Source organism: Dama dama, chromosome 6, assembly GCF_033118175.1.
Source record: "Dama dama isolate Ldn47 chromosome 6, ASM3311817v1, whole genome shotgun sequence".
Taxonomy (NCBI): domain Eukaryota; kingdom Metazoa; phylum Chordata; class Mammalia; order Artiodactyla; family Cervidae; genus Dama; species Dama dama.
The window spans coordinates 26532192-26544953 of record NC_083686.1 but is presented as its reverse complement, the minus strand read 5'-3'; the positions used below and the strand labels follow the sequence as shown (position 1 = coordinate 26544953).

At 43.6% G+C, this 12762-nt stretch overlaps 1 protein-coding gene across 1 annotated transcript in view; it reads right to left on the bottom strand.

Moving 5' to 3' along the window:
* BTC (betacellulin) overlaps positions 1 to 12266 on the bottom strand; it is a 53956-nt gene extending 41690 nt beyond the window's left edge. Inside the window, exon 1 of the mRNA XM_061145786.1 lies at positions 11869 to 12266. Coding sequence (XP_061001769.1) covers positions 11869 to 11932 — 64 coding nt within the window. The 5' untranslated portion in view covers positions 11933 to 12266. The remainder of the gene's footprint in view (positions 1 to 11868) is intronic.
* Between the last annotated feature and the right edge of the window lie 496 nt (positions 12267 to 12762).

Below are 12762 nucleotides of genomic sequence, written 5' to 3'. Positions count from 1 at the left end.
CATCTCAGAGGGAGCCTTATTCTAGGACAAGGAGAGATTTTTCTAATATCTCTCAAATCACACACACCAGAAGGACTATCTATTCTTATAAAACTGAAAGACAGGTTCCAGATTTTCAGTGCCAGGAGAGGAGGCCTAGAAAAGGGTAGAGGAAAAAAAAAATGAGTCTTCACAAATAGTTTATGTCCATTCAAAATAAGGAGATTAGAATACAAACTCCTTCCTAATTCAACACAAAATTTTATTCAAAGTGGTAGAAACAATATCTCAGTGTTTAAGAAGGACTTAGAATGATGGATAGTGTATATTTAACTCATAAAAGAACCCCACAATAATATTTTTAAAGCTCAGAAAGGGAAGCAATGTAACAACCTGTCATATATAAACTAACTCATATATCTGAAAGCTGTCAACACAATAATGCCTTTGCCAGTAAATCAACCTTCTGTTTTGGCCATTGACCAATATTAAATCTATGACAACAATGACTAAATTGAAAAAGAACCCTATAGTAACCTAGAGCTAGTTTCTTAGAAATCATCAGTTGTCAAAACTTGACTTTTTGAATCCTATTCCTTTATGATAAGGCCAGGCAAGACAGTCAAACATTGTAGCACTTTAAATGAAAAGCTCTGGGCTCACTGAATTTCCGTAATAGTTCAATGAGAGGAAGCAAAAGGAACCAAGGAAAAAGAAAAATTTGTTATCAAGGAGGATAATCCGAGTGCAAAGTGAGGAGGAATAGCAAAGTTGGCCTCTCGATCAGCGATAACACAGCCTCTGACCCATGAGGAAACAGTCATCAAACTTTAATAATGGTAAAGAAAAGAAAACCCTATGTTTTAGAATAGATATGGTTTTAGAGTAGATGCTCACCCAACCTAAAAACATCCCAGAATTTAGGCTCTTAAAATAAGTTATGGTAAGTTAACCCAACTTAACATTAACCTATTATTATCTTTATTGATCAAACCATTTGCAGAGATCAGAAATATCAGTCAATATCAGACAGTATATTTATAAGTGTCAGGGCTTCCCTAGTGGCTCAGATGGTAAAGAAACTGCCTACAACGCAGGAGTCCTGGGTTTGATCCCTGGATCAAGAAGATCCCTTGGAGAAGAGAGTGGATACCTACTCCATTAGTCTTGCCTGGAGAATTCCATAGACTAAGGAGACTGGTAGACAACAGTCCATGTTGTCACAAAGAGCTGGACACAACTGAGTGACTAACGGTAAATAACTATAAAGAAAATAAATTCTAACAGAATTCCAAAAAGAGGCAAGGTGTTGAGCTGAAGAAATCACTGGGAAAAGTTTCACAAAAGAAGTTGGAAACAAAACTGAACCAAAGGTAATGACATAGAAAGGAGCTGAGTATGCTCTAGGGGACAATGCATAAAGATGCCCAATTGGAGTGAAGAATTATACACAGAACTATTAAGAAACAAGGGCCTTCTTGATGTGTAGGGTGTGACTGTGAAATAATTCAATTGATTTTCTTGTGTGACCTATGAAAATAAGACTCATTAAGAAATAGTCACACCACATATTTCTAATTGAAACTTTGCAACCTCTGTTCACCACATCCTGAATAAAGCATCTGACTAATCTAGAAAACCACTCAAGAAGTTATTTAATAGGGGTGGATGCTGTTGGGTAGAAATCGGTAAGAATGAACAGAGTGCATTTTGTTTGTTATGCTTCTGTCAAGGCCAATGAAAAGTGTATTCATTTCCTCTGGCATCTAAGTCACATTTTTGTCCTTCTTGCCCTCTCTTACAGGGTAATTTTCATTTATTTAAAAGTGAGTAGAGAATCTTCTCATGGAAGTTTCCTATCACAGGATGGCAATTTTAGAAATGTGTCTCCTGAAATAATAACATTTGAAATTTTAGTCAACAGAATTTATCAATTACAGTTATGTCAGGGTTTTTTCCCCATCACAATAGGATCCCAGGTGATAATTATTATCCCAACAGATGGTAAAATATAGAGTGTAGAGTCTTTAAGGCAAAACTGAGCCTACGCCATGGGATTGATACCATATCCCAGGATATACTCTCATCACATCATATGAGGGGTACATGATACTGTATGCGCATTGTCGGTTGTGTTAACCTTGATAATTCCAGTTGTGGAAAGACATGGTTACTGAATGCAGTTTGGGGCAGGGAGAGTGGGGAAACAAGTGATTTTCTTTTTCAAATTCTTTACCGTTGGCCCCCAAGGTCTCCAAATGTCCTGCCTCTTCTCCTCTAAGGGAAGTCAGTCGGCAGTGTCTTAGTTTGAAACTCTATCTATCAACCTCCAAAGTATCCCCAAAGTGAAGTAGCATCATAGTAACATCCATCATTCAGAGAGACATAAGAACCCTCGGTGGTCATTTGGTCCAACTCCTACCTCGCCTGGGAATCTCCTCTATACAACGTTCCTAAAAGCCACCCAAACCACAGACATATCCAGGCTCGTGAAGCTCACCACATCCCAAGGCAGCTGATGCTATTTTTTTCAGAGCCCTATTGGGAGAAATTTTCCTAAATTAAGGTGAGAGTATCTACTATGTACAAGAATCCTCTATTCTACTGGGAACATAGCTGTGAACAAATCAGATAAAAACCCCTGACATCATGAGTGGCATTTACATTCTAATGGAGCTGTTGAAAACATGGTTATAATGAGACAGATTTCTGCTTCATTTTTTTCCTTTCCACGCTTCCAGTGGTGAATATGATAGCAATTTCCTTTGATCAAAGTACAAACACACTCCCATTGGCTTAATGAAGACAATGATTCTATTTTTCTTTTTAGACACACCTATGAAATAATTTAAAAGTTATCTACATATTCATAAAGTTAAGAATATTAATAAATTTTGAGCATTTTTTAGCCAATTATTCTGCTAAAATCTTTTCCTGCATTATCCTATTTTATCCTCAATACACTCCCATGTCTCTAGATGATAAGTACTACCATCATTATTGTCATTCTGTGGATAAGAAAATGCAGCATAGATAGACTAAGTAACTTTCTCAATGTTATAAGACAATTATTATGGAACAACTTAATATTTATGCAGGGCTCTTGGCTCTTTGAAATCTGAGGAAGCTATTTTGTCAAAAGAAAACTTTTCTAAAACAACCAGGTTATTTTCCACTTGTCTGACATTTAGAAATGAATCTTGACATTGCATCATGATTCATCCTTCAAAAATGACAGTTTATCCTTTTTATACAAGGTAATTATTTGCATAACTCCCAGTAAATGAGACAACCTCATTTTGATAAGATTAAAAGTATCAAAATTATCTTGTAAATATTTTATTTTCTCTGCTAGTGGAGAATGACTTTTTATCTGATTCACCTTAAGATGCTGGGTTTGGGGGGTCAATGTCAGGCAAGTGCTGGAAAGTTTTTCATTGCACAAAACTAGGATCAAAATTGGCAGTTGAAGAAGAATCCACTGAGACTTTTTATTTTTAGAAAGCAGATAAGCATTTTGCAGCACCATTTCTTACATTTGTCCCTTCCTATCAAAACCAGCCAAAATAGAACTCTTTTTGAGAATTCGTATCTATTGCCTATTTCATAATTAGTGGGAGGAGGAATTTGAGAAATAAAGGCAGGGGAAAGTCTTCCCACCAGTTGATAGGTGTTGATTATATTTTAGAAATACCCAGAATCAAAATATCTATAATTTTTAAAATTAATAATTTCATCTATGTTTTCCAATTATCCATTATAACAGCCCGTGTTAATCTAGAACTAACTATATTGCAGGCACAGCTTAAGTGCTTTATGCAGTAATTCACTCAGTCCACATAAGAGTCTCAGTTCTGTTGCTATCAGCTTTTACAGATGAAGAAACTGATGTCAAGAGGGTTTAAGAGATTTTTCCAAGATGAAGGAGTTGTTAAACCACAGTGCCAGGGGAGTCATGCCTAGATGGTCTGGCTCAGAATCCATACTTTTGCCCATAGCATCACATTGACTCAGGATATGCTCTTCCTACTCCTTCTCAGTAATAGGCCTATGGATGCAATCAGGGGGAATCTAAAGCGAGATCACCCCCCTCCATCTGCACTAAGGAGTGTTTCCCAAGTGTCACAGTGCTGCAAGCATTCCAGGAAAGAGCAGGAGTCACCCCACAGGTTCAGACTTGTTGAAGGACAGGATCAGACTAGGATGGTCAAAGTGATTCTAGGCACAGACCAAAGGAAAACACCTGGCCTGACCAATGCCAACTGTTCACTACCAGCTGGAATGGCCTGGGCCTGGGATATGAGTGGGCAGGTTTCCTGGCTGGGAGGAAGAGCCAAGAGTCCAAGAACCTGAGGCATAGACCAAGCCAAGGATGCCACAGATGTGCGGGTAGACAGCAGGGAAAGCAAAGATGGTAGGAAAATAAACTTAAATGCTTTTTAAATAAGAAGAACTGAGTTTCTCTTAAATACAGTGATACATATTGCACTTTAGTGTTCTATCCTCTGCTGTCTTTCTCTTTCACCCACAAATATTTATCTACTGTGATCCAGGCATTCTCACTTCATCCTCATTGTTCAGGCTCATAAAGCCAGAACAAGTTATTTAATGCCTCCATGCCTCATATCCTTCATCATAAACGGGAATCATCATTATGTCTAGCTTGTGTGTTCAGGGGATAGTGTTATGTGGATGAAACCAGATATTACACCCTTAGAATAGTGCCCAACATGCATACTACATAATTGCTCTGCTATTATTTTCGGTGTAAAGATCAGTGAGGTAATGGTATTAATATGAAATCACTTTATCAATTGTGAAGTTCTCCAGAGTGTATTATGTTGAGATTTCATATCCAAGGTTAAGCAGATATCTGAGTACATAGCAATGTCCTGTGTCAATCAGTCTAGGAGACTGAACTAGTCAAATGCCAGAAATCCAATAGGAAGCTGGTCATGAACAAGTCAAGTCTTGCTAGGTCACTTCAGTCATCTCTGACTCTTTGTGACCCTCTGGATTGTAGCCCACCAGTCTCTGTCCATGGGATTCTCCAGGCAAGAATACAGGAGTAGGTTGCCATTCCCTTCTCCAGGGAATCTTCCTGAGCCGGGGGTTGAACCAGTGTCTCTTACATCTCCCGCATTGACAAGCGGGTTCTTCACCACTAGCACCACCTGGGAACCCCCAAGTCAAGTCTGGGTCTCCTCAAATGGCCTCATTTGGCTCTGATGATAATTCCCTGTCCTTTCTACTAGGCTGTCTGCATTAGAGGAAGAAATAAGCCTTCCTCTCCTACTCTGGACAGGCCTGAGCCATCGGCTCACAATGCTAACATCTAATCATTAAGGAAGCCAGACAGTGGATAGTTATGAAATACTTCAACATAACATTAGATAAGTCAGAGAATCCCTCAATACTAACAAGTCAGACTGCATTCAGCCTCCGCAGCAAATCTATCTCAACTTCTATGGGAACCATCAAAGGTTTTCATACATTTAACACTAAGCAGAAACCCATAAATAACTAAGTTGTTTCTCCCAGTTAATGAAACACACATGTGTTAGGAAAAGTTCTAATCATATAGGAGAGCAAGTCACCTCACACCTCACAAAATCCAAAGGGCATTTTCTTTAATGAACCAATGGAGAATGCCCTGGGTCCAGTGCATTTCCCTCCCTGCTTTAAACACCTGCTCTAAAAGCCTATATTTTGACTGATGAGATCTGCCCTTGAACCAAACCTGTGAGAGACAAGTAGCACTTGTGAACCTAAAACAGAAGTAAACTTACTATTTGCCAAATAAAGTCCCTTTGTGAAGGCATCTCTAGCACCACCGGAGGCAAGTCCCAAGTAAGAAGAGATGAAGAAATGTGTCCTTCTACATCATCTCTGAGCTGTGAGCATGTTTTGGCAATAAGAAACAGCTGTTTTCTTTACTGAACCTACTCTTCCCTTCATGCCTGGGCACTGTCATCAACAGCCACTTGCACTCATTCATTCATTCATTCAATTAACTAGCACGTTTTCAGGTCCTACTATGTGCCATGCACTTTTTATACATCTCAAAGATAAGGCTAAATTAATGAATAAATCCATGATTTTGCAGAGCTGTCCGATTCCTTTGGGACCCCATGGCCTACAGCCCACCAGGTTCCTCTGTTCATGGGCTTTCCCAGGCAAGAATACAGGAGCGAGTTGCCATTTCCTTCTCCAGGGGATATTTTTGACTCAGGAATTGAACCTGCATCTCTTGCACTGTAGGCAGATTCTTTACCGCTGACCCACTGGGGAAGCTCTTTGCAAAGAGAAATGCTATATTAGTAACTCATCCTGTTATACAACCAATTGGGGCACTTGGAAATAAGAAGCCTGGACACAAACACTGTCATACTTTCTGTCACTGTTTTGGAATCAATGATTCTGGTCTAAAGGTCAGGTAAATACTATACTGTGTGTGCTCAGTTGCTTCAACCATGTCCAACTCTTTGCAACCCTAATGACTGTATACCACCCAGCTCCCCTGTCCACGGGATTCTCCAGGCAAGAATACTGGAGTGGGTTGCCATGCCCTCCTCGAGGGGATCTTCCGCACCCAGGGATTGAACCAGTATTTCCTGCGGCTCTTGTGTTGCGGTGGATTCTTTACCACTGAGCCATGGGGAAAGCCCAAATACTATACTACATATCCTTTAAAAACAAACATAAAGAATGAATAAAAGTACTTCTTGGCTATTTGACTTGGTGTTGCTGATCATCAATGTAGGTTATTGCCTAACTGATACTAATTAAGATGAAATACCCCATCTCTCTCCAGCCATCTAAAAAATCTACTTTAAAAAAAAAATAGCAAGTAGAGATTCATGTGAGCTACCAAAATTCCTTTTTTAAGATACAAATATGCCTGAGCAAGTTAGCAATCATTAGCAACACAAAGTACAGACATTTAAATCAGATTACTTTCCTCTTAAATTTTATTTTGGAAGACTCTTGACTAACTAGAATATGGATTCTTTATGGATCCAAGGGTTTGTCTACAAATTTGGAAGTGTATCAGGATTATGGCTTAAGTCTAAACTGCCTGCAGCTCAGATTCTGGCTAATCTATTTGGACCGCCCTGGGAAGACCCTAACTCTAACAGCATGCTATGCCCCATGGCTCAGTCAAGTCTGACTCTCTGGGATCCCGTGGACTGTATGTAGCCCAGCCAGGCTCCTCTGTCCGTGGAATTTTCCAGGCAAGAACACTGGAGTGGGTTGCCATTTCCTATTCCAGGGGATCTTCCCAGCCCAGGAGTTGAACCTGTGTCTCTTGAGTGTCCTGCACTAGCAGGCAGATTCCTTACCACTGTGCCAAAGCTGATAATCATGGTTTAGATGGATGACTCAGGCTTAGTTTGGTACCTGTTTCACTGACTCACCCCTAACCTCGGCTCCCAGTAGTATTCATGCCTGTGTCGTGACATGAGCTGACTACTATTAATATGTGTGTTAGTCACTTAGTTTCGTCCAGCTCTTTGATACCCCATGGACTGCAGCCCGCCAGGCTCCTCTGTCCATGAGGATTCTCCAGGCAAGAATACTGGAGTGGGTTGCCATTTCCTTTTCCAGGGGATCGTCCCGACTCAGGGATTGAACCCCCGTCTCCTGCATTGCAGGCAGATTCTTTACCATCTGAGCTACAGGGAGGGTGAGAAAAAACAAGAGGAGGCTTTCCCACTGGACTGACCACAGATGTCAAGAGCACATGGAACTGGGGTGAGCAGTCTCAGCAGAGATGGAGCAATGCCAGGGGTGTGGACAGACATGGGTACCCTCTTTCCTGGGCACCTTTGACTTTAGCACAGATATTTGCAGGCCAAGCTTTGGCGGAGCCACTTTCAATGGGCACAACAAAGCCTGTCTGCAATACTGGGGTCTTCCTTGCAGAATTATTTGGGAGTTTCCACACAATAACTGAGAATGCAACAATAGCAAAATCTGATTTGTAACACTAGTTAATATGCAAGTGTGGCCTATGAAACCTGGAATTTTTGAAAAGGAAAAAAAAAAAAAAAACTCCCAAGGCTTTTCTAAGCCAAAAAGCATAACTGAAGAGGCAAATCCTAAAATCCTCACTGTGGGCCTTCAGCTACTTCCTTTCTATAATGAGAATTTTACTTGCTGCCACTTACCTGCTTTACAACTTGAAAGTCAGATATTACATCATGAATACATTCATATCATCAAGAAGAAAAAAACAACTTACATATATTAATGGTGTAGATGTTTATAAGGAGCAGAACATATTTTTGACCTTAAAACCCATTCATTGTTTTTTATAAAGCATTTTTTCCCTTTTTCACTGGTTAGGATTTTAGCTTTGGTTTGTTACAGCCATGGGTGAGAAGGAGAAATTTACAAGGAATCCAGCTTCTTCAAAATTTAAAAAACACTTTAAACAAAGTTCTTGCCCTTTTACCATATTTATCAAAGAAAGGAGCATGTATGATTCTTTTTGTAAAGATAAAGTTTATAGGAAACAAATATCCATTACAAGTAAATGGAAATTAAATGTTATTGTAGAAAGATTTTCTTTTAAATTCCTAGGAGAAATGTTGGTTAAAGATCAGGAGAGTGTTGGAACATCCCTGGTGGTCCCGTGGCTAAGATTTCACATTCCCAGTGCAGGAGGCCCAGGTTTGATCCCTAGTCAGAGAACTAGATCCCACATGCCTCAACTAAGAAGCGTCCACATGCCACAACTAAAGATCCTACATGTCTAACAAAGATCAAAGATCCCAAGTGCTACAGCTAAGACCCAGTGCAGCCAAATAAATAAATATTTTTTTAAAAAGATCAGCAAAGTGCCAAGTGGATAAGGACCTTAGTCTCATCTAAAGCAACCCCTTTACTTTACAGAATGAGAAAAACAATGCCCAGAAAATCGTAATTTACAGACATCTCAGAGTCATGGAATGGCAGAGCTGGAACCAGGTCTCAAGTCTGTTCACTGCCAGCTCTCAAGGCACTTTTGCTGTGAGACACACACACACACACACACACACACACACACACACACACACACACCCCCTAGAACATCACACAAGCCATTGCTCACATTCTTTTCAAGAAGTAAATAAAATAACATGTGACTTAAATTAGGAATGAGACTTAAAAATTAAGTATGTGTGAGAGAAATAGGACCACTTAATGGAAACACTGAGGTCAACAAATTACATCCTTTGGCATTTTTCAAGGAGTGGAGCCTCTTAGGGAATCTAGAGACTGAATTCAATTCGCTAAGCCAAACATTCAACAAGGCAGTTGCACACTTAGCTTACCCTCAGTTACAACAGCACTGGATTAGAGCTCTGTTTGGTTTTGCTTTTTCATTTCTGCCTTTTGACAAGTTTTGAGGAAAAAAAAAACCCACCATGTGATAGTTAATAGGGAAGAATGCCCATCAGCCTGAAACACTCATTTCTACCATGGCCATTTCTGCTGGCACACCACCCTAATCTTGTCCCGAATCAGCTCTTGCCTGGATTATATCTACGAGACAATCAAGTACTTTGGCCTCGTCTCCTCTCACACTGCACCCCACTGCCAGGCTTGTCTCCTTAAATCATTGTTTGCATTATATCACTCTGTATTCAAGACCTCTGATGGTGTATGTTTAACTGTTTTTTGACTCGTCAAAATATTTTAATCTGGCTTCTTTTGGCTCTTCATAATCTATCTGCCTCTCATCAATTCTACTGTCTGGCAGGCAGACTGTCTCTCCAGGAAGTAAATCTCATTCCCATCACCAACCCTTTGGTAAATACTTTTCCCCGTTCTCCTGCCCTTCTCTCCACTATTTCAAATCATGTTTGTGTGTGTATGTCTGTGTGTGCATGCACACTAAGTCATGTCCAACTCTTTGCAACCCCATGGACTGTAGCTCACCAGGCTCCTCTGTCCATGGGATTTTCCAGACAAGAATACTGGGGCAGGTTGCCATTTCCTTCTCCAGGGGATCCTGCCGACCCAAGTATCAAACCTGTGTCTCTTGGGTCTCCTGCATTGGCAGGTGGATCCTTCACTAGCTGAGCCATAAGGAAGCCCTCCCTCTCTCTTAACTGTTTCAAACCCAGCCAAGCTCCAATCCAACCCCCTCAAGTCCTCCATGCAGCCTCCCCACTATTCCAATCCTCCCTTATTGAGTTCTCTTTTCTCTGGTTTCATGACATTTTCTCCTATTGCTTCATATCTGTTAGTCCTGCATTCCTAAATTTAACACATACCTTTTAGGTCAAGAATGATGTTTTAAGACTCTCTTGAGCCCTCTTCCCACCCCCATTCTCATATGCTCTAGCATCTTGCTCACTGTAGCAGATTCTCAATAAACACTTTGACAGTAGGACACAGCAGATAAAACAGAGGAAGAGAATGCCAGTTTCAGCCAAGTGATGCTGGTAAAAGCAGAGTACTGTCTCTAGCCCTATCTCTCAGCCTCACTGCCCTTCTTCAGGCTCCACATCACTCCATCTCTAAATTGTTTCTGACTTCTCCCTCTGCAGGCTCTGTAAATCAGTTCTTTCTCTCTAACCATGGTCTAAGTCTGATCTACTTCCAACCAAGGCCATCTTAGGCACCAATCTTACTCCAAGAACACAGCCAAATGGAAGTTTTCATTTAGACCCCACCTCTTTTCCTCCACAAGAGAAAGCCCAGCCCTTTCCAGGCTGGAAGATAAGTGTCCTCATCACATAGACACTTCAGCTGTCACACTGGTGCCCCAAGTCCAGATGTCCCTCTTCCTCGTCCCAGGCAGGACTATAGAATATTGCCAGCTGCCCATCCCTCTGCCCGCACCCCTCACCTCCAATGATCAAGATGCAGAGGAGACACCTTGAAGGAGTAGGATCTTCCCACCTGGGTATCTTCCTGCTACTTCCCCATACTGGAGGGCGAGGGGATCCTTGCGTCCAGCTGTATAAAGTCACCAGCATCCGAAGTTGCAGCTCTCTCTCTGCCAGCCCTGACTCCTAAGGAGGCGAGGAGAGCCTCCAGGGATTCCCAGGCACCCTGCCGCTCCTTCCACTAACCACTCTTCCCTCCGAGCAGGTGACCACACCCAGTGGTCCCTAACCTACCCACTCAGGTTTCACCTTCAAGGTGAAGAAAAGTCTTCTCTCTGCAATTTCTCCTTAAAATAGGAAATCATATATTCCAAGTGGAACACCTATGTGTTTCATCAGTAGTACTAGCCCTCAGTGAAATACCCCATCTCCCTCTCCTTTGCTTCCCTGTCAGCAACAGAAGACCCAGAAGATCTCAAAAGTTGAGTCTTTTTTTTTTTTTTTCCTTCTCCTGTTCCCCCTAACTTGGCCAGCAAGAAGGCAATGTAATAATTCTTCTCCGGGCCCACTTTAGCTCTCTCTGCCTCCCAGGTCCTCCCACTCCTACCTCTAGTACCCGCCCAGGGCGCACACACAGGCAAATAGCTCTCCACCAGGCTCCACACTCCCCAAGGCCTGCATCGCCAGCCAGCCAAGGAGTTCCTTTTCCTCCTCCTCCCCGGGATGTCTCCTCTGTCTAGTCCCCCGCCCCCACTTTAGTGAATTTCACTGCCACCACTCCTCGTTCGCGGGCACCTGCGCCCCTGCCCTCCGCTCGGCGCCCGCCAGCGGGATCCCTACCGCCCTCGGGCCGCCCCCTGGGCCCAGGGCCGCTGCAGCAGGTGCAGCCCCAGGTGCCCGATTGCCAGATCCTCGAGCTACCCAACGTCGTGCACGTTCCTCGACCCGCCCCTGCCAGCCCCAGGGCTCCCTCGGAGTCCAAACACCAGCGCGGAAGATTCGCCCTCCTTGCGACTCCACCCGAGACTCTCCTCCCGGGTCTCCAGGGCCGAGTGCGGCCACTTACCCAGGGCGAGGGCCGGGAGTAGGGGCAGTGGGCCGGCGCCGCTGCCCGGGGCGGCCCGGGCCATCAGCTGCGCTGCGGGGCCGGGCAGCCCCCAGACGAGCCTCCCGCCGCCTCTTGCGCCCTCTTCTCGAGGCGCGGGCGCCCGACCGGGTGCCTGGAAACGAATGCCCGGAGCCAGCAGGAAGCGAAACTACTCCCCAGGCTGGCACCCGGGCTACCACCGGGCGGGCAAACACCCAGGGCAGGCGGCCGGGAGGTTCGGCGAGTGTCGCCGGGAGGAGGGAGCCTCCTATTTATCCTCGCTTCCGTGGCACACACCCCACCGACCGGGCGCAGGACTTCGCGGCGGTGACCTCCACGCCGTTCCCACCCAAGTTACCCCACACCCACACCCACGCTCCGGGACACTTTCGGGCTGCCCTGGGGCCGGCTCACCCACTCCCCCTACTGGGTCGCACCTGGCGGTTCATTTCCCTCCCCCGGGGAAGTCGAGGAGGTGGGGAGGGAACCGAGAGAGGGCACCTGGAGAGATCCGAGATGTGGGGCCTGCGGGCGGCCCCGGGGGAGGCCGGCTCTAAACGCTTGGAGCCCACGGGGCGAGAATCAGAGCCCCGGACCGCTCTGGAATTCCAGCTTCTCTTATTTCAGCCTATTGTTGGCGTCTTGGACGGACCGGAGCCAACACTCGCTGTGGTTAACCTCAGGCATCTGCCAATTTACAAAGCTTCTCTTTTCCGTATATAATTAGTTGAATATCTGGGAGTTTGGCCTCACCAGGAGCTACTTTAAGAATGTCACATATTTTTTTTTATATCTCCATTTACTCATCTATTCATTGCATTTTCATTTATTTATTTAATTCATGAACTCTCCTGGATCCCTGGGTCTGGACGA